Here is a 26,848-nt window from a genome sequence, read left to right as displayed (position 1 = left end):
AAAAAACCCACGTATTTCTTAATTCCTTGACAAATGTGCTTGCTCTAGTAATTGTGCCTAAATCAAGAAAAATGAGAGGGTCTCTTCTAGCAGAAAGCCCAGTAGCTAAACTCTAAGTGAAAAAAGGATATATTAAAATCTTCCTCTTCTGTTCAACCTTGGATTAAACAGCCGTCTATTTACTAGGGATTTAGGAAGACTACAAATAGAACCCAGCCTATTATTATGCATTAAAAAGTGAGGTTTCTGTATGAGAATGCCCTCACTTGCTTCACTGTACCGGTTCAAAATATGTGATGTGCAGCTAATGAGACACATGGAGAAATCAATCCACTACAACTATTAGAAAATGTTGTGTTTAACACTAACCAGTCCAGCTGGCTTCTTCGCTTTCTCAACAGCCTTCGTAGCTTCCTTGAGTTGTTTTCTAAGGTCTTCCTTTGGCTAGTCATGTTTACAGCACTATGAGAGAGGAAGAAACAAAGCAATTGTAAAGCCTGTTAAGAACTAGTTCACGTGCTGTTAAAGGTGACCTTCCCACTTCCAGTTCTATTTGTTCTTCTTCCTCTCCAAAGTGGGTCAAATCTTTCAATTTAAAGTCTGAGCACTCTTCAACAGTCAGGTCTCTGAGAAAAGCATTCACAGGTAAGTCCTAAGATGTCCTGACCTTCTGAAAAGCTTAGAGCCGCATTCTAAGAAAGTGACAAAGGATCACTCCATAACAGGTTGAAATCTACTGATATATTAGGATACAACTCAACTGTAAGCAGACTTCATACTGGATAAAGAAATGGTTAGCCACAGCAGTGCAGTAAGCATAGTGATAGTCTCCAAATGTAGAAAACCCAAGATGCACATCTTCTCAGAATGATTCACACTATAGACAAACATGCCTTTGCAAACAGCTGTACGGTACAAGCTACTGCCCACTGGCTCTTTCTCAATTGTTCATCCCACTTCAGTGGAAATGGCCAACCCTTATCTATGCTGTCTGTTCATGAGAGCATTTCCCACTGTTTTCAAGTAAGGCCAGCCAGGTTAGATTAAAAAAATAGCAGAGCTTCGCTAACCTTGATGACTTTGTCTGAAATGAACAGGGGTGCATTTATAGTAGTTCAGTCTGAGGGTGTGGCTTCACATTGAGTTTAGTTTGGTGTAAATGCAGGTTACCACAGAAGCTAACCTTTCAGAGAGTACTGTGGACAGCCAGTCTCTACTAGTTCACTGGTAGGGAAGACTGTTGTCCCTGTCTTGCTGTTAGATATTCACTAGTGAAAATTTGCAGATCCACAGATTCTTCATCCTCATTATCGTCTCTAATTTTTTTTCTGTAGCTTGATCTTTCAAGTGGTAAAACCTTGCACCTAGTTCCTGAACCTAATGCTCAGCTTTGCTAACTCTTCCTCCTGAAGGAAGGCAGCTGAAGTTTTGGTTTTGTGATAGTGTCTGTCTTAAATTGACAACCAAAAAAAAAGGGCACCCCAGTCTTTATTAGCTGAATAACTACAATGAAGGCAAAACCACTGCAAACCTAGATAACTGATACAGCAAATTGAAAGATGTATATTTTAAGTATATTTCACAAGGTGTAACTTAGTATCTTTCATATCTTACTTTCCAGTTAGACGGGTTCAAGTCTACAGATCATGGAATCTGGAATGTAACTACAAAAGTATGAAAAACTAACAGACAGACCTTGACAGTCACATAGTTAAATCATATACAGCAGCCAAGCAAAATTAACAGGAATGTCCTCAACAATCCAAAACAAGGAGTAATCTATCGAGGTCTGAGAAACAGAATCTTCAGCCAAAAAAAAAAAACCCTCCTGTCAGGTAATGTATTTAGTCATTCTGAATGGACAGAAAATTAAAACAAAAACCTGTTATCATGTAGATTTGCATTTTCATTTCAGAAAAGGAGATGGGATATGCCAAGTTAATCACCCTGTCTATTCGCTTCTCTGGTACCGGCTGTGAGCCATATACTCATCGTTTTATGTCTTAAAAAAACAGGAAAATGTAGAGGGGAAACCCCCACAGTAGGACAAAGAACTAAACTAGCAGTTCTGTATGCACTCCCCACAATCTTGAACACCACAAAGTTTATAAATGCCTACAGGTTTTGCTCAACAGACAAGAGGAGAGAGGAAGTACAGCAGTGAAAAGCAGCTACAGTTTGCATAGTGTGCAGGTCATACCAATGTACCCAGAACGGTACTAGGCTGTAGGTATGCGTATCATTTAATCACACTAGTTGCTCAGAGTTGAAAATTGGCATCGTATTCTTCCTGCTCCCTCTAGAAGAAACAAAGAAAACACATTTCTAGAACTCAGGATTGCATCACATACATATATGATGTGTTAGGTTTGCAAAGTGAGGTGTTCAAAATGAAGGCCCAGATCTTCCCGAGATGTGATAAACTTGGCACCGTATGTAATCCCACTACCTGAAAATTACAGGAACTTGGATTTCTAGATATTCAGACCGTTCTGAAAATCTCATTTCAATCCTGTAGAAACTAAGTAACTTCAACCCAAAATGCTACATTTATCAATCTGTTCTGATTAAATTTAAGATTTATACTACTTCTAACTGACATGTGGTAGCCATCCATAAAGGACCACCAGTGCAGACATTTAAATGATAGAAGCATGTTTTCATTTTTTCCCCAGCATGAAAATGACCATCCTTCTTTTGTCCAAAATTCAGGAAAAATGCCTATAAACTAAGAATAAGCATAAGCAAAGAAAAAACCTTCCCAAATGAAATGCTAACAATTAAAAGAAATTTAGAAGAAATAGTACAAATTTTATAACAGAATTTGCTGAATATCTTTGTTGAAACCCTCTGTCAAATAAAATTTGATTTTTCTTATGATGGTGAAGGCAAAGGCTGAAGTCACACCTAATTCAAATCGCAGCACTCTAGCAAAAAGGAATTATCTCAGTTTACAGAAGGAGAGGTTTGACCCTAACAGTGTCTGCCTGAAGCTCTTTGGTAGAGAAAAGCTTGAGCTATAATGACAGAGTGTGCAGAATGACCCATATTACCTTTTGGCTAAGTACTACTTTTAGCAAGCTTTAGTAGTTTATCATCACTATATGGTAATGATGACTTTTCTCAGACACAAAGAATTATGGTTTTTATCAATGGTTCATGCCAAATCCAAGTCCTTAAAAGAAATCAGCCCAAAGCAGGTGCACAGAGCTGTCAGACCTTGAAATTTGTTTTGAAACCAACCACCTGTTAGTGTAATTGTGTAGCTGTTTTTCCTGGCTTATGGGATTTTAGTTCAGCTGTTGTTCTCATGCTAACGCTTATTTCCTCTAGGAATCAGTCTGTCCATTTACACTAACCTACAAATTCTATGTGACTGTCTTCACAGTCTGATTTAATGTATACATGCAGAATATCTGGTGCAGCACCCTTAATCAGTAACGCTTTGTTTACAAAATAGCTCATGATTGCTGTAGGAAAATGTCTGAAAAATAGTATTTAACATCCTCTGTGTCACATTTAGATGAGTCATCTCTGTTTCTTGTTTGTTTCAGACGGCAACAAAGAACATTTACTCTTAATGGATGATCACAAAGATCAGATTTACTGTTGGTGCCTGATTCACACTCTACTGATAACAGAGCACTGTTCCTGCTGCTGAAATAAAGTCTGAGTCAGGATTCCCATTAAAACCTTCTGTTTCTAAGGGTTTATAAGTTCACCAGAAGTTGACTCCGAGTTAGAGGTTAGCAAAGATACTATCACTTCACAGGAACATTTACTCGAAAAAATCTGAAAGAAAAAATCTGCCTACATGTAAAACAAAAGTCTAAAAATTATCATCAGAAACACAATGGCTTAAGATGTTTTTTGTAAATGAGAGATGGCATGTAAGAAACAGCAATGCGCTTGCACTTAAGGGGCCAGTCAGAACTGCAGTTCCTTTATTCTCCAGACTGCTGTTTTCAGCACCCTTTGGACATAAGCCACCCCAGAAAAAGAACTGGACACTTGGGTGAGAACAATAGTTGAGCTGTTCATGAAATGTCTCCTGCAACAGTCCCAATCATCCCGCAGCTCCACACTGCCCTCCAGGGAGTGCCGTCAACAAAGTTAGGACGTTTCCCTCAGTTTACCTCTGACGGGATATAATTCCTTGGGAGTAAACACATAAAGCGAGTAAGAAAAATATAGCTGACATAAACATGAAGATATTCGTAAGATATTTCATGACATAAAACCAGTAAAAGATAAATTATAAAGACTAAATATTCCATGTGTTCTTATTCATGCACAGATAACTGCTATCCAAATGCCTTTTTCAAGCATCATATAAAGGAAACAATAAACAATTTATGGGTAATAGCTCATAAATATATGCAGAGCTGTATGTCCAATGGGCATAGATATTTCATTGTGTAAGACATGATTACTAGGTTTATGCATGATATGAGAGTTGTTTGCAGCTATTTAAAATCATTTTGGGACACAATAAACTGTTGACAAGATATATCCTATATAAACGTATTGCCCATCCCTGACTGTAGAGCATGTTGTCTTGTGTTTATCAGAAGGAACACTTTTAAAATGCATCGAGGAACTCAATTGTTATCATTGTCTTAACTTAAAAAGACTACACCTTTGTATAGAGTTCTGTTAAAAGAAATCCTGCTGCTTATCATAAGCACGTACTTCCCCAAAGTTCCTGTTTTTTTAGAAGTTTTATTAATTGCAAATGTTGTTTACTAGAGGAAAACCGTGATTGAAGCTCTAAAACAAAGAGAATAGTTGTAACTTTAATCCTTTCAATAAGCCTTTGTTTCCCATTGACTAAAAACTTCCTAAAGGAAGTAGAGCTGCGAAAATCCAGGAAGGAATTAGATTTGCCAAATTCTGTTCCTACTTGGATTTAGATGCAAAGGCTTTGTTACTCATTGTACAAATGTTTGAGTAAAAAAAGAATGATCAATTACAAAAATGTATTTTTGCCAAGGTTGAAAATTATTAATAGAAGAGCTTTCCCTATCACAGAATGTACGCTATGAACTTACATAACTTAAAAAATAAATAATATATGCATTTTTTAGCTGCTGCTGCATTTTTTTCAGTGGCGGTTTTTTTCTCTTTTTGTTATCTAAAGGGAACTTGGATACCAGCCTGACAATCATACAAGAACCTAGATAAGTAAACAAATATGGAAAGGAAAAATCAAATGCAACCTCTTACTTAAATTAAGCATGCTTTGCAGCATCCAAAATAAGAAAAATCTTGAAAATCCCTTTCCATGAAAACAAGTAATTGCACACTGGAAAGTGTATTATTGTGGCAATAAAGCTGAATTCCCTGAAGACCTTTCGGAGACACTACCAATTTGTTTTGTATTTTTTTCCACATCTTCCTTTTAACTCTGTACCACTTCATGCTCTCCAGGTTTTAACTAGCCAAACATGTAGAGACTACATAAATATATTCTCACTTATTCCATAGGCCAGAGGTCCTTTTAATTTCTTATCCTAAAATAACTTAAAGGCAATTACAATCTCCTTCCCACCAACATGGTGTATATTTTAACTGTTCATTTCTTGATCAATAGTAGACCGGAAGATTAAAGAATATTTGAGCCACCATTTTTGTAAAGTGCTACATAGGGACAGATTATGGAAGGTGCGGCTACTTTCAACTTCTCACGGTTCAGTGGAAGTGTTGTTTAGCATATTGTGGCACCCAGCTCTTAAGTAACAACAGCACTGTATTTTAACAAAATATGTCACAGGTTTGGCCAAGCTCAGCTGGACCACTGAGTTGCAAAGGCAACGCTGTGAGTTCCAGTAGCCAACAGCAGGCAAGGAAATGCTGTGGTTAACATCACATCCAGCCTCTGTGTACTGCTAGCTCAAACTATCCAGTAGAGAGGCTGACTGGGTGTGATCTTCAGCCTAAGCAGAAGCAAATGCCTCTGGATTCCTAATGAGACGTATTTATGACTCTGCTATGGAAACGCCCATATAACATTTGTAACACGAATACACATATGACCAAATTTTGGAATAGCTTCAGTTTAGGAGATTGCAGGTGCTAATGCCTAAGTTTCAAGGATATATTGAATATCATTATGCACAGTGACTTAAAACTTGCTCTAAGATTTTCCTACATGTTAATAGAGATCTGTGGAGTACATCCCCAAAATCACTAAAAAGTGTTTTGATTAGATCAAATTATAACAGGAGAGGGAAGGGAAGGGAAGGGAAGGGAAGGGAAGGGAAGGGAAGGGAAGGGAAGGGAAGGGAAGGGAAGGGAAGGGAAGGGAAGGGAAGGGAAGGGAAGGGAAGGGAAGGGAAGGGAAGGGAAGGGAAGGGAAGGGAAGGGAAGGGAAGGGAAGGGAAGGGAAGGGAAGGGAAGGGAAGGGAAGGGAAAGGAGGAGAGGAGAGGAGAGGAGAGGAGAGGAGAGGAGAGGAGAGGAGAGGAGAGGAGAGGAGAGGAGAGGAGAGGAGAGGAGAGGAGAGGAGAGGAGAGGAGAGGAGAGGAGAGGAGAGGAGAGGAGAGGAGAGGAGAGGAGAGGAGAGGAGAGGAGAGGAGGAGAAAGAAAACCAGATTTCTGCATTCCACTTTTGATCACAACAGTAGACAACCCCCTCCCTCCCTTTAAAACAGAAAAGCCAGTTTTAATTTAAACTACAAACTGTTGACCAGGCCTCAGCTTGGCTTTGCAATTCACTATATGCCTGAGGGATAAATTATTTAGCATTAGCACATGGTATGTCATGTCTTGTTACTTAAGTGGAATATGGCTTCCATCCAGCTGTACCCCCGGGGCCCCCCGATTGGCTGCGGGTGATGTCATTTCCATTTGGTAATCCTCGGGGAAGGCCCAGGGGACAGCGCTGGCCGCCCAGCAGGTCCCCAGCCCCTCCGCCTCCCACCCGGGCCCAGCACCGGCTTTGCTTCTACTTATCACTCTAAGGTTCACTGCAGGTACTGCCCCAATTACATGATTTTCAATAATAGCGCAATGAAACAGAAGGTGCAGCAGATGAGCTACCTCATCTGCACGTAGTATTTTGTTTTCTTCACAGGAGATTGGTAATAAATTTAGTGAGATGGATATGGAAAAATAAATTTCTGCTGCAGACCCAAATTAAATGGAGAATTTTGAGGGGTTTATTTAACCAAATATGAAATAATTATTGTCAGTAATTCTTCCTAAAATGAATTTATTTTTCTATTTTCAGTGTATTGTAGAATTTTGTCCAAAAAACCTGTTTCTGCACTGCAAGACCAAGCGATTCTGGACAAACGACCTGAGAGCATGAACTCTGGAAAATGCTTCTTCTGAAAGTTTGGCAAGAGAATAATTAGTTACAGTGCCCTTTAAATGGCCATATTTTGTCTTCAGTTAACACCCTCATTATATTAAAAGGGTTTTTACTTCAGAACCACCTTCACATTATTTGCCCCAGAGGAAATACTCATTATGCTATTCACTATTGGAAGGCTACCAGCATAAAAATAAGGGTTACAGGGTTGGTTTGTTTTGACTGAATTTCACAGCAAAGTCAGTGAAATGCTGAGAATTACAGGGCACTCTGTCGTACAGATGGTACCGTCTACTCCGTGGTGAGGCACAAGATTTGCATCTGTCTGTTAGTTAAGGTTCAGCAGTGGTTCTGCTCAGCCTTGTATTCTAAGTGACAGGTAACAGAAAAGACAACTGACACGCTGTAAGAAATCCATGTAGTTTGTTACTGTTATATTAGCGTTTATGTACACTACACGATACCCTACTCTCAGAACTTTGTTTCTTGTGGTGAGGAGGTATGAAAACCGACTGTGATTTGCCTTCTCAGTTACTGGATCTTAATTCTTTGCAATACTGTTTTGCATGAGAAGAAAGGATTTTGTGAAAGCTATGCGGTCTCATGGTGAAGTGCATAATTCTCTGAGGCAGAGGCAGAAGGGGAACTTTGCAAGGGGATTCCCGCGAGAAGAGACGCTGAACCAATGCAGCACAAAGTGCTGTGAAATAAACAACGGTAGGGCAGGAAGTGAAGAACTCTAATCGATACCGCAAGAGGGATTAGTTAGTCAAATGTGAAAATTCAAAACTGCAATTTAAATCAGGACAGCTAACTCCTCCTTGTCCTGCACAAAATAAACAACCTATGGCCATAGGGTTCAACAGCTGCTTGCAACTTTGATTTCTGTCATTTGAAAGCTGGCACCTGCAGCAAGCTCCATAGCATTGATTTAAGCACCCAGCTGGAGGGAAACACCTGGATTTGCACTGACGTTCATTCTCCTCACATCACCAGACCTACTTTGGGTTTTAGCTGACTAATAACAAACAGCAGGCGGACAGGCGACTAAACTGCTGTCAGGGCAAGCACTGGCAAGCCAAGTTTGCCAGCGAGACAGAACTAAAGTGCACTTTGCTTCGGCTACCAAGCTGAGCGGAGCACGTTAGTTAGCCACCTCACAGTCCAACACGTTACCTCAGGCCATACCGTGCCACACTGCGAAGCAGGGCAAGCGAGAACCAAACCCACCCGCTGCCCAGCCTCAGAGGGGCGGCCCACACCAGCACACCTCAGCGTCAGGGCAGGCCGCAGGCGCTGGGTCTCGTCAGGACGGTAGCAATGCCGTGACTACCACCGCTTGGGCTGCTGCTCGCCTCCTGAGGCGAGAAGAGGGCGGTGACCCACAGCCCCGCCCGCCACAGGGCGGGAAGCGGCGCCTCCGCCCGCCCTTGGGGCTTAGCTCTCGCGATAGCACGGCAGGCGCGGCGCTCTCGCGAGAGGTGGGAGCGCGGAAGCGGCGTGGGGCGCAGGGCCGAGCCGAGCCGAGCCGAGCCGAGGCGGGCGGTGAGGGGCCGCGCCGGCCGCAGCAAGATGCCGAGCGCCGCCGGCCGCGGCCAGGGCCAGGAGCGCCGACCGGAGAGCGAAGAGTCGTCGGCGGCCGATGTGGGTCTCCGCTGGGAGGGAGCGGGCGGGCGCGCGGGCGCGGCGTCGAGGCTGCCTGTCCCGAGCGGGGGAAGGGGCAGGGTCCGGCCTAGCCAGGGGCTGAAGCCGCCCGAGGGGCCGGCGCTGAGGGGGCTGGCGGCAGCGTCCCCTGCGGGGTGGGGAGGCCGGGCCCGAGGGCAGAGCTGCCTTTCGCTTTTGCCCTGCCTGTCCGCCTCCCCCTCGGCCGGGCCCGGTCGGTCCGTGCCTCACTGAAGAGCTCTGCCCCGCTCCGGTCACACAGCGTCTCCTGAGACCCGCTGGAGCCCCATCTTCGCCTGTGCGGGTGGAGGAGGCCCTGCGTGAGCCATGAGGAGCAGCACAGCCCTGCCCTGTCCCTGTGCCCTTTCCCCGTTGCAGTCGCCTGCAGAAACACCTGGGCTCCTGCTCCATAGCAGGGCACTTCTGCGGGGGCACCGGTGGCCTCTGCTGGCCTGGCAGATGTTTCTGTCTTTTACTTGAAGATCACAGATCACTGCTGAAAAATCGCAGGCTAGTATTTCTTCAAGAAGGAAAAAAAAAAAAGCATTAGTAACCAGCATCAGTTCATTTTGTTATAAATTGAGTTCTGTTTGCTGTTGAAAAGGCAAGAATGCATCAGCAGTAAGAAATTCTGAGTATAGGTGGCTTCTGTAAAACTATACGTGGGCTGCAATTCATTAGAAGCGGAGAAACAGAGACCCCCCCAAGTAAAGTATTTAGAATGAACTTAGGTTCATATATTGAATAGAATAAAACAAACAAACTAAGATTTTTTTTATTTGGAAATGAGTGGGCTTAGTTGGGAAACTAGAATTGTGATCTTTATGATGAAGAGGCCCCATTCCCCTGTGTCTTACCTAACAGATTTTGTTACTAGTCAGTCAGGCTTGCTTTGGCTGTCATAATGACATGCGATCTGCGTGATTTCTTAGTGTGCCTGAATATTGGAAGGAAATACTTAGCCATGGATCTACTTCTGTAGGACTCAAATATCTTTTCAGGAATAGGCTCTTTACAGAAGTATTCATACTAACTTGTGTAGTAAATAATGATCCTAATGTGAGTTTGCTGTTGTTGGATTTTTTTTTTCTTACAGGGCACAATTATCTTCTCTCACTTGTGTATGTCAAAGAGTATGAAACACAATTTCTTGACTTTAATATTATAGCGAAGTGTTTTGTATTACCTCAGTTAAATCTGTAATGATTTTGTTCATCTTTTTGTGTATGCTTCTTTGATGTATGTTTCTCCCCTCCATTTTAGGATTATGCTAAGGAGAGATATGGAGTGTCATCAATGATACAATCCCAAGAGAAACCAGGTCAGTTAAAAAATGAAAAAAGTTTTCTAAAAAGAGAGGGGAAAAAAAGATACTACATATCTACAGTACTTGTCTGAGAAATCATTTACCAAACTTTTTAATTCAAATCCTGCTGCCATTCTTTCCCTTTATTTGAATACATTTGCACTTCCAAGGCTGCGTTTGGAGTAGTGTGTCCAGTTTGGGCCTCTCCAGTGCAAGGAAGACATTAACGTTTTGGAGGTAGTCCAACGAAGAGCTATGAAATTGTTCAGGGGACTGGAGCACAGGATCTCTGAGGAGAGGCTGAGGGAGCTGGGCTTGTTCAGCCTGGAGAAGAGGAAGCTGTGGTGATCTTATTACTGTTTAAAGCTAGTTGATGGGAGGGTGTAGGGAAGATAAAGGCGGAGTCTTGAAGGTGTGTGGTAATTGGACAGGAGGTCATGGACAGGAGTCAGAACACAGGAAATTCTGATTAGATAGAAGGAAAAAAAATCGTAAGTGTGGTTGGATATTGGAGCTGGGTCCAGAGAGGTTATGGAATCTCAATCTTTGCCCTTGCCTGGACCACGCCCTACACAGCTTGTCAGTTTTTGTCTCTGTCCATCACTGCAGGCTTTTTTTTTTAATTATTAAATTATTATTTATAATGTACTGAGTCCTGAGAAGTCAGGTTTTTTTCTTTGTTTGCAGTAAGTTCTGCTATGGCTTGCTGCAACAGTACTCTCTCTCTGAGTAGGATATCTGTCTGCTTGTGCAGCCTTCATTACTCCTGCATATACCCACCAAATCCATTAATATTATATATTAATATTTATGGGTTTTATCATTATTCACACCACTGTGAATTCAGGAATTGCTCATTTTATACTGTTGGGGAATTGGGATTCAGAAAGACTTGTCAGCTAGAGAACAATCTCCCAGACCAACATCCCAAGAAAACTAATCTTCATATTATTCAGTGCATGAAACAGGAACGAGGGAAGGTAATAGACTGGCTTCTTGTAACTTCTTCATAGTGAAATGTAAAAAAGGAACGTCATCTGTGATTAGGTGATTTTTTTTCTCCTCTGAATGGTTGTTTTGGTTGACCTCCCTTAGGAAGGGAAATGCAGAATGTACAGAAGAGGAGGAGCCACAAAAGCAATCACAGGTTAAAACCAGCTGAAGGGGAACATTATGTCAAGAATGTAACGGGACAAGAAAATCACTAGGGGCTATATTAACAGTCATTATTGAATAAAATACTTACTAGCTGTCAAATAAAGGGAACTAAAGTTGAAATCACATGGTAAGCCAGCCCAACTGCTCGCTGCTGTGGTCTCCCTCTTCCTGATGCTGCATCTTCTGCTGATCCATTTCAACATGTTAATAATAACTTGTATAGCCAGCTTAGCAAAGTGAAAGAAGTTGGCTAGAGGTCTGATGACAGCCATCCATATTTATGCATAACCACGTAACAATCCATAAACTGGTGTGCAGTCACAACCTAAAAGGTATAATATTAAGAAAAAGGTAACTTCTTCAAATTAGCATCTGACTGGTTAGCCTGCACTGCTGACTGTAGGCTGAAAGATTGCCCTGTTGGATCTACCCTCCCTGCACTCTTCTGTGATGGCATTTGGCTCACTGGAGTTTCTGCAAGCTGTGTTTCCTCTGCCAGTTTCACACCCCATAGCAAACAACTGTGTGGGAGACCCAAGCTGGCAGATTGAGATGGTGGATCAAATCCTGCTCTCATGGAGAAAGTCTACCCTGCCAACTGTCTCATATTCAAAAGAAACACTCAAAAATACTATGGAGAAAAAAATATGTTGAGAAGGAAAATGGCAAAAGCTACAGGAAATTATATGAAAAAGGCTGGATGCTGTATTTAAATCTGTTGTCCCCTTGATCCTTGTTTAAAAAAAAAAAGTCTCAGCCAGTGTATGGACAAGATTGAGTAGGTTTTCCATTGGGCTTAAAATACAACCTAAAACACTCCTACTGTTCTGGTTTTTTAGAAGATGGTTATCCAGAACACCAAAATTAGGTAACAGTAAAAACCAAAATGCCTATAATAAAAAAGTTCAAGATCAGCCTAGTCCCTTCCTTGAGACTAATGCCCTCTTATTTAAAGACTGAGTAGTTCCTGCCAGGGAGAGCTCTTATCAAAGGGCTCACGGGAGGGTGAAGTCATCACTCAGCATCGGTAGTGTATGTATGCTTGTCCCCAAAGTATTCTGCTTGCATTGAATGTCTTGGAGGAGCTGCTGCTTGGGGCAGGGGGTGGCGGGGAAGCACCAATGCGAGCGTTCCCATCTGTACTGTATTAATCTTGTTTGTTTCTGAAGTCTGTGTGGATATGTGCCATTTCTAAGCCAGAATAACGAATTGTGGTATGACCTGTGCAGGTCCACATACCGTCTGGTAACTGGAGCCAACAGACAATAGAGGCAGCACAGACGTGGGTAGGAGCTCAGCTGGGCATCTGTAGGCTTGCTGTAGTAGCTGTGCTGTCCTGAGGACGCTGGCTGGACACGGGAAGTTAAAAAGCTTAGAGTGATCGGAGCAACTTATTCTCCCTTTCCAAGGGATAGGCTTATTTTTGCCGTACTTGTAGATTCTTGTTCCTCTGCAGGCAAATTAAAACTCTTTTCGCATGTTCACAAAGATGCATAGATGCTCCACCCTGCTCCGCTGGTCTCACGCACACCTGTGCCTTCATTCTTGGCCCACTTTGGTCTTCCTTCTGCTAATGTTGGCTGCCCTGGCTATCTGATGCTCTCACTTCCTGTTACATCATGTCTTTAAGTCCCTCTTGCCTGCTTGAGGCTATGATTTCTGGTAAAACTCCATTTGCCTTTCCCTTTTTCTCCCTTCAGCCCCATTACTTTCATCTCCCTTCCCTGGAAGCTGCTTTCATCTTATACTGCTTTTGGCTTTCAGATTTTTTTATTAAACTTATTGTCTCTTTTTCAAATTTATCCAACATTGTAAAGATGCTGGCACTTCACAGGGACAGCAATTGATCATACTGTTCAAAACTCCATGATGCAAGATATATGAACTTAGTAAACAGGCTGATGTGACAGGCAGGGAATGGGTGTCTCGGGGTGGAAAAGTGATTTTTGTCTTGTAGAACTCACACAGTTTTTTGGGTTTTTATCCTCTCCTCCCATGTTTAGAAGAGGTTAGAGTTCTGAGAGAAAGATAAGCATATTTAGTGTGCTGAAAAGAAGAGATTTCCATGAAGGAAATGAAAAAATATAGTTTCCCCTTAAACATGACTCAAAATGACAATGAAGGTGAGATAGCATGAATATTGAATTGGGGCTGGAAGTGTGATTTCAGACTTACAAAATGTTTTGTTTGAACTTCATTTAAAGTCTATGTTCCCTTGTCTTCACTGCAACTGTAGCACAGTTTAAAACATCTTTTATTTTTGCATTATTTAATTGTCTGTAAGTGTTTATGCGGCAAGAAGACAGAAAATGTGAGTATAGCTCGCTTTTGTGAAAGAACAAGTAGGTGGTAGTCCAAAGAGTATGGTGGGAGGACCTTAAAGGTGAGACCAAGAAGCTTCATTTTTATCATGGAATAGAGAGAAATGAACTGAAAAGAGTTCCAGGTGAAATGATATGTGAGAGTACAGAGGGAAGATTTGAGCTACAGTATGTTGTTTGGACGAGAGAAAATGAGTGACAAAGGCAAAGGATTGCTTACACTAACAAATGTAGACATTATCATGAACTACTGGCATTTTAGAAATGAGAGGAAAAGACGACTAGATTTGGGAAGTGTTGAAGGAGGCAAAGTGATGTAACAGTTGCTACATCTAGCTCTTTTCAGTGAAGCACATTGACAGGGCCAGAGGCAATGGGCACAAACAAACACAGGAGGTTCCCTCTGAACATCAGGAAACCCTTTTTTACTGTGAGGGTGACCAAGCACTGCACAGGTTGCCCAGAGAGGTTGTGGAGTCTCCCTCCGTGGAGATACCAAAAAACCATCAGAACGGAATCTTGGACGATTGTTTCTAGGTGGCCCTCCTTGAGCCGGGGGTTGGACCAGATGACCTCCAGAGGTGCCTTCCAGCCTCAGCCATTGTGTGATTCTGTGATCTGCTCTTGGAAAAAATGACTTTATGCTGTCTCTTTTTGGATGTTGTTTTATTACCCTTTTTATGAAAGGTGGAAGAGTTTTTAATAATTCATACCATATAAACATTTTTGTGTTAAAGGTGTCTTGTTTAGTCGTGATGAAACGTGAACCATTATGTATCCAAAAGACTTTTTAAAATATTTATCTAATACAGATGGTTCCTGAAACACTAAGGATCCATAAAAAGGGTAACACCTCATTCTGTCTTTATGCTTGTGCCTGGAAAATGTTTTAAGTTTCTAACAATACAGTTTTAAGTTGACTGAGGTAATTTTAACTGTCTGAATATCAAACTCTTAGAAATACTAAAGCTCATGGGTTGTGCTGGTTGCATGTTTCCTATAGTACTATACTGATAAAGTTTGAACATCAGAAGTTGCTGGCAAGTGATAATATCTTTATTCCCCTTTCTCCCTTCCCCAGTGCACAGGTGCACGCACACACACTATTAATATATTTGAGTCAATTTCCTATCACGCTTCTCTGTGTGCTTTCATTCTGTTCTGGTTTTGATGTGTGTCTGTGAAAAAAAACCTAGATTGCCCTGAGCATAAGCTAATAAACATTTTCAACCCCCTAAAATTCCCAGTGCAGAATAACAGGCTTGCAGGGCAAGCTGTGACTGGTATTCAGAGACAGAGGGAAGGAGTCCAGAACAGCAGATGGTAGCCTGTGGTAGGCAAACTTTGGAAAAGTTCTGGCGGGAAAAGTGTAGAGTGGAAGTGTCTTAGTAAAATTAATGTTATTTTGAAACAAGGGAGAAGTCTGTGATGAAAGGCAGAGAGAGTGAATTTGCTTGTGTTACATATCATAGAATCATAGAATATCTCGTTGAAAGAGACCCATAAGGATCAATATCTCCTTTGAAGACTTTTTTTGGTCAAATAAGCAGTGTTTTTAACCACATACGAACTGTAAATGAGTAAGTGTAGCTGTTAGAACTGTTGAGGTTCTATGTAATGCTATGTATATCCTCTAACTGATTTGTAGATATTATAAGAAATAAGTGCTTGAGACCATGCAAAAATACTTTTGGCCAAAAATCTACAGAAAAATAAAATTAAACAAGTACATTTCAAGGAACAGTGGCATGCAGCCAGCATATTGGCAGTTCATAATGGTTGTATACAGTTTTTAAGTCCTGACTTATTTAAAAATATTTTTCTTGATAATTTTTAGTTTTTCCTTTACTATCCAAAATCTGTCCTTTCCGAACCATGCATTCCTATTGTTATTTCACTTTCTTGGGTAAATAGAATTTGAAGGGTTCTTTCTGATAAATCCTGGCTCCTGCAGTGCTAGTAGTGATTGATCAGGTTGTCAAAGAGATTCTCTCTTAAAATAAATTTTACTGGTTTTACACAGAAGTACTCTTGTTGCTCCAAAATGCTATTGTTTTTATAAAAATATATCTTCTTTTAATTTATAATGCACATTTATTTGTGTTTTTTTTCTCTTCTTTATTTTAAATAGTAATTATTTTATGGTGATGTTCACCCTACCTATGTAGATACGGAGAATAGTCACGTCACGTCTGAGCCTTTGTTTTGCTGTGTTCAACATACCAACTTTCACATCGCACAGTGGAGCGGGGCAGACATACCTTAGCTAGCAGAAATTCAGACTAATAAATGCAGGTAGTACAGTGCAGCACAGTGAAGTCCTATCAAAAACAGTGTAGTCATGCCGGGTTCTGCCATCCGTAAACTACAGTAAGTCTTGCTTTTGTTTTAGTGCAGTTTGATCCTGCTATGTAAAGTCAAACAATAAGTTTGAACCAATTTAAAACTACTTGATCGAGTACAATTCACTGAGAAAGAAAATGGGATCTTGGGTGTTTTCAGTACATCTGTTATGCTGTAAATACAAAAAATAATGTTTTGGATTTATGATAAGCTTTAGCAATGATAGAAAATGTATTTGGAGTTTAAAGTGAAAAATGTCTTGCTTAAAAAAAATAGTTTTAAAATATGGTTTTTTTTCTGTAATTCAGATAGAGTTTTGATTCGAATAAAAGACTTGACAGTGGAGAAGGCTGATGAAGTGGTTTGGGTTCGTGGCAGAATTCATATAAGCAGAGCTAAAGGTGAGATGCCTCCAGCAATTTTGTTTTTTATTTCATCATCTTGTTAGTATAACTTGAATGTTTATTTTGGCTTCATGACTTGTTAGTTATGTCTTGCATACAAGAAAACTTTGCCACCCAATTACTCAGTGTTCACTCAGTGTTCACGTTGACTGGTTATTTTCTCTTTTTTCCGCCCCTCTTTTCCCAAGAGGGGAAAAGGAAATTTTGTTTTCAGCTGAGTGAAAATTGGGTACTATTACATTGTAGTAAAAGTGAGTTTTGGTTTTATCATATTACTACATAATGTGTGGACAATTGTAAATAATAGGAATTTTAAAATATTATAGTCATTCTCCTTTGGGTGTTAACAATTGTGAGATAAAACAGTTACAAGCTTCTACTGCAAAACATACTTTTATTACAAATGTATCAGCTGTCAGACAGGCCATGTCTACTCTGCTGCGTGTGAATATTTTCACTATATCTTTTCTTTGACAGGAAACAAAAATCTATGTTAAGATTTCAGAATTTTTACTTTCAGTTACCAGTATCTGATTATATCAATTTGAACTTAAAATAAGAAACATCATCTTTCTTTAACAGGACAAAGGGAAAATCCTTTTATAGTAGTGTGGGCTGTCATAGTTGGCTGTCTGACAGCCATATTTCTTCCCTGGAATCAGAAGTTCTCTCTGGAGATCAGTTTGCCATATGCAAACTTAAATAGGCTTTGGCCTTTTCAGTTGACATCAGATGCTGACAACTGTTGTACTGGTTTCAGTTATGTTTGGCAGCTTTGTAGTGAGATATAAATACCTTGTCTTCCCAAGAGCTGAAAGAAAAGAGTGTAAAGAAATTATCTTCACGAATTAAACTTAGCAGTAGTCTTAGATTTGGGAATAATGCAAATTAGGGGCAAGAATCCAGTGCAGAATATTGTCACAGATACCAGATTCATATCTCTTTTTGAGGCTTCATTTTCTTAAAAAATTGTCCTTCTTAATGAGTGTCTGTGCTGCAGTCAGTTAAAATAAGGAACTGCATGTAAATATATACATATAATGCACATTTTAATTTGTATTGGAATCTTTAAATTTAGGGAGTCCTCTCTGATTTCCTCAACAGTTCTGTAGTGTGGTCTTACATGAAAGTCTCTCTTTGCTATGTATAGAAATTGTCAAACCCAAAAGCTGTGAAAGTCTTGGTCATTACAACTTGAAGTTGTTCAGACAGGAGACACTGTATCTGATTTAAATGTTACTATCAGTATACAAATAGGAGTATCCTTATGGCTTTTTCTTTTGCAATTGTAGGAAGAGTTCAGACTATTAACAGAATTTAGTATATTAAAGACAGGTGTCTATGCAGACCCTTAAAATAACGTAAAGTTCAGTGGTTGTTTATTATGGTGTCTATTGCATTTATATATATGATATTTTGCATGATATATGCATTTACTTCAATCAGAGTAACATATATGTAACATGGCAATATTAACGTACAAGAAGCTTTTGTCGTCCTTCACCTTTGACCTCAGGGAAGACTTCGTTTTTTCATGAAATAACAATGCTAATTTTCAAAACTCTTTAACACAACCTGAAGAATGAAAGCAAAAGGAGTTGATTATGGGCATGAAGCGTTCTCAATTTATTGATGGTGCTTCTTGTTCCCTCTTGGTCTGACAACACAGAACAATTCTAACATTCAGGGAATGCTGCTAGGGAGTGCCATATGCTTGTTTACTTAAGCTTTGGGGGAAAGAATCTTACAAGAAAAGCAAATGTTTAAGAGTAAAAAGTAATGTTAGCCTTTCCCACACACATCGTGGTGCTATTCCTACCGTTATGGAAAGTCTTGCAGGAAACAGGAAAATCTTACACAGAAATAGCTTTAGTTTTTCTCAGAAGCTTGAACTTGACTCCTACATAACCAACATATCCTTTATTTAACCCTGTCTAGTTCTGACCAATAAACCAAAAAAAAAAAAAGAACATGAACAATTGCAGAATCCAGCTGTCTCGTATAGCAAGCCACTCATGAAGTCTGATGGAAATTAACTGAAGGATGTGTAAAGAATAGGGTGTTGGGATGTTCTGTGGATTGTACTAAAATTAAAGTGCTTGGGGCCCTGTGCTTTTTATCGTAGATTGAATAAATGTTATTTCTGGCCTTATTTTAAAGCCAGCCTAAGCTACTGATCACATTTATCATTGAAAAGCAGTTGGGAAATCAGTCTGGGTTCTGCGAGACAGCTGGGACTTGCACAGTATGTTAGACCTGAACTTGGTTTTGGTTTATGAAAGCAAAGGTTTATAAAACATCAAAATAGTGTGTCTGAAAACAAGAGTACCACCAAGAGCAGCTTAAATACTGGACCAAATTTTATAGCAAACTATATAAAGTTTTCTCTTTGCTGGCAGAAGTCTCTAACTAGCAATGTATTAATTTATATGACCAAACATTTTTCACTTTTTATACAAATTCTTTCCTTACATCCTTCTCTCTCATAAGGTCTTGTATCATTTGCTGCTTGCATCCAAGAAAGGAAATGGGTTCCTGTTTGGTTGTACGTGCTTACTTTTGACGTGATTCTCTGTGTGGTGTCTTCTGTTATTTGTTCAGTGACTAAAAGTTCCTTGCATTAGACTGAGTCAGACCTTTTTAGCCAAATTTCTTTTGCAACTTTTCATCTTTTTAGGCATTCATGTGGGACACAGTATTGGTTTGTTTTATAGAAACTATAGAGTAGTTTACTGTGGAATGTGAGTAAAGTTGGTCTTACACTTTTCAGGTAAATACCATGTAAATATTTTGAAACACATGGAGAACATGCTATAATCCCAATTTTTTTCTCACTGATTCTTCCTTTTTTCCGTCTCTTGATCTGGAAAGGCATCTAATCATGAACTAGATTTGATTATGGCTTGTCTTTTTGATACTTCAGTTTGCACGCCTTCAGCTCTTTTGGGAAAAGTTGTTTCTTCCTACAGTTTTTGTGACTGTGATATTTTAACTATTCCTGTCAGTGAGGTTTGTTTGATCACTTATCTTCTGTGTGATTAGAAATGGTTGTATTCTACAAAACATCCTCTTTCCCCATGAAAACAACTACTGTTACTCACGACAAAAAGATTTGAGTCCTTTTATAATGCAGATACTCTTCAGACTTCTAGTGTTTGGGATTAAGTACAACTGCCAAACTTTTGCTTCTGATTAGTATGATAGCAGGTCCCTCCACTTATTTCGCTATCTTTTCCTTAAATATTTACTAGTTGAGTGACATTGTAGCTGTCTCCAGCTGTGTATTTTTTGTTTGAATACCTAATACATCATTGCTGAAACGTCGATCATATTTTGCTAGATTATTTGTGACTGAAATCATGGAGACAAATACTATTTTCTAGGAAATATTGCATCAAACCACAATGTAAGAAAGAAATACTGAGATGTCACAGATGTGAGATACGCCTAGCTTATCCAAAGAAACTTAGCATATTGTGTCCTATAGAAAAATTGTACTTCATTTGTTGACTTGCTGGATCTGAAACACAAGCATGTATACCACCGAAGGCTCTATTTAGTTTCTGAAGCCTGTACTTTTCTAATTTATATTTGTGGCTCAATGTTTGCCTGCAAGAAATACGTACATCCATACCATATTGGCTTCTTTACTTAGATATTGTAGCCTCTGGAATACGGAAATAGTTGTACTCTGTTTTCTGAAAATATAGAATTAATTTTGTTGCATTTCTGAAATCACAATAAGGTTAGTTATTTCCACTAATTATAATGTTAATTTTTAATAATGTTTTGTACTAGTTTTATATGTTTGCTTTTATTTTCATCGGATTGTGTGTCAAATGTTCCGCATTTATCTTCTGATACTGTTTAAATTAGCTGTAGCTATGTGTCAGGAAAGGTAATCTACACAATCACAAATGAAAACTGCAACTGGCTTTTAGTGTCAGCGTTCAAGTTAGATATATGTTGATTTTAATGTTTTATAGTGTAAGTCAACAATAACTGGGAAATAGCTGTCTATAACAAAGCTTCTGGCTTCTTCCTATTCTCACCATTTAAATGGAAATGTTGTAATGTTATGAGTCAGAACTTGGAATTAAAATTATGTTGATGCATTTTATCAGATACAGGTACAACAGTGAAGTGTTTGTTGTTAATTTCTCTCTCTGAGGAAGAAGCATTTAAAATCATATTTCCTTAAATCTAAGTTAAGGAATAAATGATTATTAAAGATGTGAGGAGAAATATGAAATGATTGTCAGCTAAACAGATTAGAAAGAGCTTTGTTGACTTGGAAATACCCATTTTAAAAGTCAACAAAGTGCATTATGTTCTTTGTAAGTTATTATTAATTCCTATTAACTTCTTTTTCCCTAAGCTGTTAATGAATAAATTGCTCTTACAGGAATTTTTACTTGGGTCTTTTAGGTTCTTGTCATTCACCAGAGTCAATACTCCTTTTGTTCCCCTTCATTCTGAATGTGTGGTGTATTATAGAATGAACATTGTTGGTTTAGTCCCTGTGGTGCAAAATCAAGCTTATTTCTCTCAGAGCAGCTTTGTAAAGTGAACTCTACAGCTTTAGTTTGAGAAGATGAGAAAAAAATTGTTTTAAAATAATGTAGAGTTGAAATAGTTGTGAGCAAAGCAACAAGGAAAAGTATGATTTACTTCTTGCAGTTGAAGAACAATAGGTACTTTAAAAGTTATGATTTCTGGTATATTTTGTTTAGATATTATTTATCTTGGAAAGCTTATTGTTACTTTTAGAAAATGTCCATTCACATGTTTATAGATGTAAGGCAGAATTATTTGATTTATCTTAATGTTTGGGGTGTGTGCATGCAGAGCTGACTAGTTTCATGTAGCTATTTGGGGCGGATGGCGGTGGCAGGGGAGAGAGACACCCCCCCCCACTCCCTCCCTTAAAAGCTCAGCTTAATATTAAAGTAGTAAAGCATTTTTTCTCATTCACAAAGACCTCGAGTAACTTGTCCTTAATACACCTGCGTTGTTTTTCTTTGTATTCAGGGAAGCAGTGTTTCTTAGTCCTGCGTCAGCAGCAGTTTAATATCCAGGCTCTTGTGGCTGTGGGACAGCATGCAAGCAAGCAGATGGTAAAGTTTGCTGCCAAGTAAGTAAGCAATTATATCCTGTTGTCAGAGTAAACAATGGTGGGAACCAGGACTCCCAGGGGTTGGGACCATTTTCACACATTAACATCAATGCTTCGTTTGTTTTAAAATGTAGTTATTTAAATTGTCAGCTCACTATTGCGTTGAATACATTACACTGACAAAAGATAAAATAGAGAACAGGCTTGAAATTCATTCTGAACTGCTGAAGCAGCATTCTCTCGCCATAGACAACCTACATTTACTTTCAAGCTGGCTAACAAAAAAGTCTGGCAAGCTGAGCTTAGTGGGCCACTTCATTTTGTGTGTGGTGTTTGTGTGTGTCTGCACATGTTCAGGGTTTTTCTTCTACGAGGCGTGCAGTGTAATAATATGTTTTATAGCTAGAACTCATGTGAAGAAATTCCATATTGCAAGTGGCTTACTGAGTTGAAGAAATTAAGAGTAGCTTCTGTGCACTGAATTAATCTTATTTACACCTTATTTTTGGCACTAGAATGTTTAATGAGGGATTTAAGTTACTTTTTAAAATATTTTTTGGGAGATAATAGCTAGACTTGCCAATTAAACAGTGTTTGCAGCAATTTAAATTCAGTTACTTGGTTTGTTCTTAAAGATAAAAAAATTAACTTCCCCTGCTACTTGCCTCAAGATTGTGCTTTCGGGTTGTCCAGCACTAAATATGCTTGCATGACAAAGGTGTTTTTATAGTAGAGCTTTTAATCATGTATATTTACTTGTTCGCAAATAGAAATGTGGATCAATTCGGTGCAATAATACGTTTAACATGTGGCACTTGAGTTGCTTCTGTGTAGTTCTTGGCACTACTTTCATGCCTGGGAAGGGAGCCCCTGCTAATTAGCTGCAAAAGCGCTACAGCCTTCAACTTTCAATATGTCAGGGAGAGGAGGGATTCATTATAGTATAGACTTCCAGAAGCCAAGTTAAGAAGGTTAGGATAATGCATCTGGTGATGAGGTTCAAGGCAACGGGAAAACAGAACCAGCAGTGTTTGTTGTTTGGCGGTGCTTAGTGTTGGCAGTGCCAGTGTGAAGCATGCTGTTTACAGGTGTTTACGAGCCAAAGTGAAGTGTTCTGTTTCTTCATGAAATAGTTTCTTCTCTCCAGCGCTTAGAATCTTTGAAAAGAATTGAGTGTATAATCTACTCGTTCCCCAATTCATCTCCCTCTAACCTACCAACGGTCTGCCTGTACGCTCTCGACAAACTTGCGCTACAGAACAGCGAAACAACTCTCAGAGTTGTGATGCTCACTCTCCTATTCTTCAGTTCTCTCCAATATCTCTCGTTTTCAGTTTTCTTCGTGGTTCTTCCCTCCACAACTGAATTTCTTCTGTTTCACGAGTGGCAGAGTTCAGTGCTTAGGAGCTCATGAGAGGGAAGTTGGTCCTTACTTTTTTCTTCTACGTGCTCACTCTGCCACTTGTAGGCCTTCCGTGACTTTTTTTTTTTATTTACTAATCTTTTTTTACTCAGTTGGTTTCCTGTCAGGTTAATGATTTAAACTAGATCATGGAGGTCCAGAGCTAACAAGGAGTGGTAAATGGTGGAAAAGGGTACCTGGAAAGAGTAGAGGGAAAAGCTCCTTTCTCCTGTGGCAGCAGTGAGCTGTTAAATTAGATGGAACCTCATCCTTAGGTTCTTTCCAACTTTGTCATCTCCCTGCTTTTCTTGGTGTGACAGACCCGATTTCCTCTGAGCAGCCAGACTCATGATGTTCGTACCATGTTTTGACTTCTCATTCTGCTCATTTTTGTGATAGCATTTGCTAGCTAAATCCTGATACTTCAGCCTCTCTAATTTGTAGTATGCATGTTTTACTCATTATTTGTGCTTCTGAAATGCTTACGTGCTTATCATCGTGTTCTTTGAATGATAGAACTTTCTCTGCTCCAGCCTTCTGGGTTTTCTTTTGGGGGTTTGCTTTTGGTTTTTTAACACCATTAGTGCAATCATCTTCTCATGATTCCTTCCCACCAACAAACCTATTTTATTAATATCCTGCCGTGCTCTCACTTTTGCCAATGTTTTATCTTCTTCTACAATAAATGTCTGATAGCACCATTGCAGTTGCCTCTTGTCCTTCAGAGGCTGCTGCTGTTCCCTGCCTTCTAAGTGCACTTGTGGTCACTGTGTCAGTAACACCTGAAGCACAGCAGCAAACAGTACGTGCCTTGTCTTCAGTCACTTTCCTGCTAATTTTCACCTGCTGTGGCATGATGCCATTATTACTAACAGATGAGGCTGGTCTTAGATGTCTAAAAATAACTATACTGTTTCTCTGCCTTCCTCGGTGTCTTTTTTCATCATCTCCTCTTGTTTCCTACACGTTAAATGAGGAAATACAGATTTATTGAAGAAAACATTTAACTTAAATGCCTTACATTTCAATTAAACTTTTAAACTAAACTTTTTCACTGATAGTACATAAAACGTATTTTTCATGTGCTACTTTCTCATATTTTGATACTGGGTCCAAAACTTTCTTTAAAATAGTTTGTGAAATTTTGGATCTCAAATTTTTAATGAGAACTGGTTAAATCATGAGCAATTTTTGTACAAATTTTCGTAAATAATAAAGAAACCAGTTCCTCTTTTAGATATTGGCACATGGAAACCAAAAACTTTCATAACCTTCTGTGGTCTAGCAACATTCATATACTAATTGTCTCCATTATCATAAGAATGTGAGTTCTTTTTAGTGAAAGATACTTACTACTGGTTTAACTCAGTTTTACAAACAAATTTCTGTGAGTTTAACTATGAAAAGTTTCTAGTTGAACTTTCAAAACATACATAGCCAACAACATAGAGCCAGTCGAGATACTGGATTAACAGCTGTGGAGTTCTTCTTATGGCTTTCATCAGAAAAAAAAAAAATCAGCCCAGTCCTGCAAGAGCTGCTGTGTAAGAGAGTTAATTGTCTCTTTCAGCCAGCAGAGGTGCCAAGTGGTGCAATTAGTAATATATCAACCTGCTTTTTTTCCATGAAGTATTGGGTGTGGTCGGGTTTGGTTTTCTTTCTCTCTTCTTTTTTTTTTAATTATATCAGCATTGAGCCTTTTCCCCCTGCTACCATAGCCACATGATATGATACAGCAGTTGGGAGAGGTGGTTAACAGATTCTAATTTAGCTGCCCAAACAATGTGCCCTCACTCAGGAAGTAACTTGATGGCTCTTTATAGTAGGTTAGAAAATGAAAATCCAGAAAAGAGATTAAAAATGGAAAGACAAAAAAAAAGATGGATAAACTTGTATGAAAATACTTCACAATGCAGAAAAATACACATAAGTTCATCAGCTAGATAAATTGGTAATACCAGAAGAACCATTGGATATTGCAGAAATATTTTCTTTATCCATTTCTGTTTAATTTTTATATCTGTGATCTGGAAGAAAATGTCAAATAGCAGCTGTTAAGTTTGCTGGTGGTGCAGAAATTGGAATGGTAAACTAGGTGCTAGGAGAATAGAGTAACCAGGGTTCATTTAGAATAATCACTTTGGTGCTCTTCAGTGTGAATTTGTACCTTTGTGATCATTAGTTCAGATTTTGTATATGTTCACGATAATTATGTAGGAAAGTAAGTGATGAGAAATGTGAGATCATGACAGATAACTGACTTAATGGGAGTCCATGCAGTTCTCTTACCTACTATGCTAGGAGATCTCTTGAGTTTTGAAAAGAGGAATAAAATGTAATATATGCCAGTCATTAGACCACTTCTGCAATATTTTGTCCACTTTTGTTGCCTTTGTGTCTGAATACATGTCAAACTGGAAAAGGTTGATGGTGAAGCTGCTAGATTAAATGATATGAGGTCAGGCAAATCTGCTTTCCAGTGAGACTAAAGAAAACGCTCTATTCTATCCAAGAGAAACTAGTAAGGCATTTAAATCCAGTCTGATGGTACCTACGCAAGAAGATTTTCTGCCTATGGAGGGTTCTTTCCTTTGCGGATACAAAGGTATGACAAGATGCAATGAACAGGTGGTGAAGCTAGGTAAATTTGGAAGGGAAATAAAGTGGATTTTTTTTCAGTGAAAATGATTAAAAATGTGTAGTGGATTTCATTACTTAAAATCTTTAAAAGAAGATAGGCTTTTTTTTTTCCCCCCAGAAGATATTCAGGTTCATCCAGGTGTTAGAATGTTGGTATAGGAAACAGATTATTATATTTTTAGAATGAAGAGAATAAGAATAGGTGTTTACTTGGCCTTTATGTATACAATGTCAGTTAACTCCCCTTTCAGAGGGCTTAATGGATACTTATTGTATTTGTGCAGACAGTATTTACAGTTGCTCTTATTGAGTATAAAATGTTTGTACTTTTGGCTATTTACAAAGTGAGCTCATTTTTTCAAACTAAATTCTATTGCCTTCAGCTTTCACTGACATTCAGATAAAGGGTCATTGATTATTATGTTTTATGACAATTATTTAATATTTTTAGATTTAATAATGTATTAATATAATAATTTGTGCAGTCTGCTTATGGAAAAGTGTTGAAGAAAAAACAAGAAAATGTCTGAACAAGTATAGATGCTTCCATTAAGTAAAACATTTTCTATTTGAAGTCTATAAATAACCAAATTTCTTCCAATTCTTCAGACTTTTGATTAAGAAAATGTTGATTGTGATTCACTTAGGGAGGCCTGCCTGGGGTTCAGCTTGCAACATGAAGCTGTTGATGAAAGATGTTGTCCTACAGACTGCAATAATGCAATCCTGTGGTTAAAAGAGAAAGTCTTGGCTAATAGACATGCAGATAATTAAGAGGGACATAAGGCATCTAGTGGACATTTTAGTAATTATAGTCTTGATTTTTTGGAAGGAACATTACATATAAAGAAGCAGTTTGTTATACAGAGGAATTTTTTAGCATTGGACTTTATGAATCTATTACTAAAATAGCTTCTTTAAGGATTAAATAATACGAAGATGTCATTTGTCTTAAAGCATTATGCATCCTAATTTAGTTTCTAGTCCTTTGTACTATTAATTACAGATAGAAATGTTGTTTACTTTAATGGAAATGGTGATAGCTTTGGCATGCTCTTCTATTTGTTCACTTTTTTTGGTTTGTTTGGGGTTTTTTTGTTACCCAGGGGAATTTTATCAAAAAATCACCTAGATGACTTAGCTTTGCTGCCATGGAGAACACTTTGCTGTGGTTAATGGCATT

At 39.0% G+C, this 26,848-nt stretch overlaps 2 protein-coding genes across 2 annotated transcripts in view; one reads left to right on the top strand and one right to left on the bottom strand.

Moving 5' to 3' along the window:
- THSD7B (thrombospondin type 1 domain containing 7B) overlaps positions 1–8,657 on the bottom strand; it is a 540,474-nt gene extending 531,817 nt beyond the window's left edge. Inside the window, exons 1-3 of the mRNA XM_087730295.1 lie at positions 8,490–8,657; positions 2,201–2,299; positions 370–462 (exon numbers count right to left, since the gene is read on the bottom strand). The gene's annotated coding sequence lies outside the window, so the exon portion shown is untranslated. The remainder of the gene's footprint in view (positions 1–369; positions 463–2,200; positions 2,300–8,489) is intronic.
- A 130-nt stretch (positions 8,658–8,787) lies between these two features.
- The window catches only part of DARS1 (aspartyl-tRNA synthetase 1), a 43,658-nt gene continuing 25,597 nt past the window's right edge, over positions 8,788–26,848 (top strand). The window contains exons 1-4 of the mRNA XM_087731932.1: positions 8,788–8,957; positions 10,239–10,296; positions 16,412–16,504; positions 21,539–21,641. Of these exons, the coding sequence (XP_087588058.1) occupies positions 8,886–8,957; positions 10,239–10,296; positions 16,412–16,504; positions 21,539–21,641 (326 nt within the window). The 5' untranslated portion in view covers positions 8,788–8,885. The remainder of the gene's footprint in view (positions 8,958–10,238; positions 10,297–16,411; positions 16,505–21,538; positions 21,642–26,848) is intronic.

Source organism: Nipponia nippon, unplaced genomic scaffold (genome assembly GCF_047370975.1).
Source record: "Nipponia nippon isolate SJK-2023a ecotype South Korea unplaced genomic scaffold, ASM4737097v1 scaffold_5, whole genome shotgun sequence".
NCBI classification, from domain to species: Eukaryota; Metazoa; Chordata; class Aves; order Pelecaniformes; family Threskiornithidae; genus Nipponia; species Nipponia nippon.
Note: the sequence above shows the minus strand (reverse complement) of the source record. Positions and strands in the feature narration are given on the sequence as shown.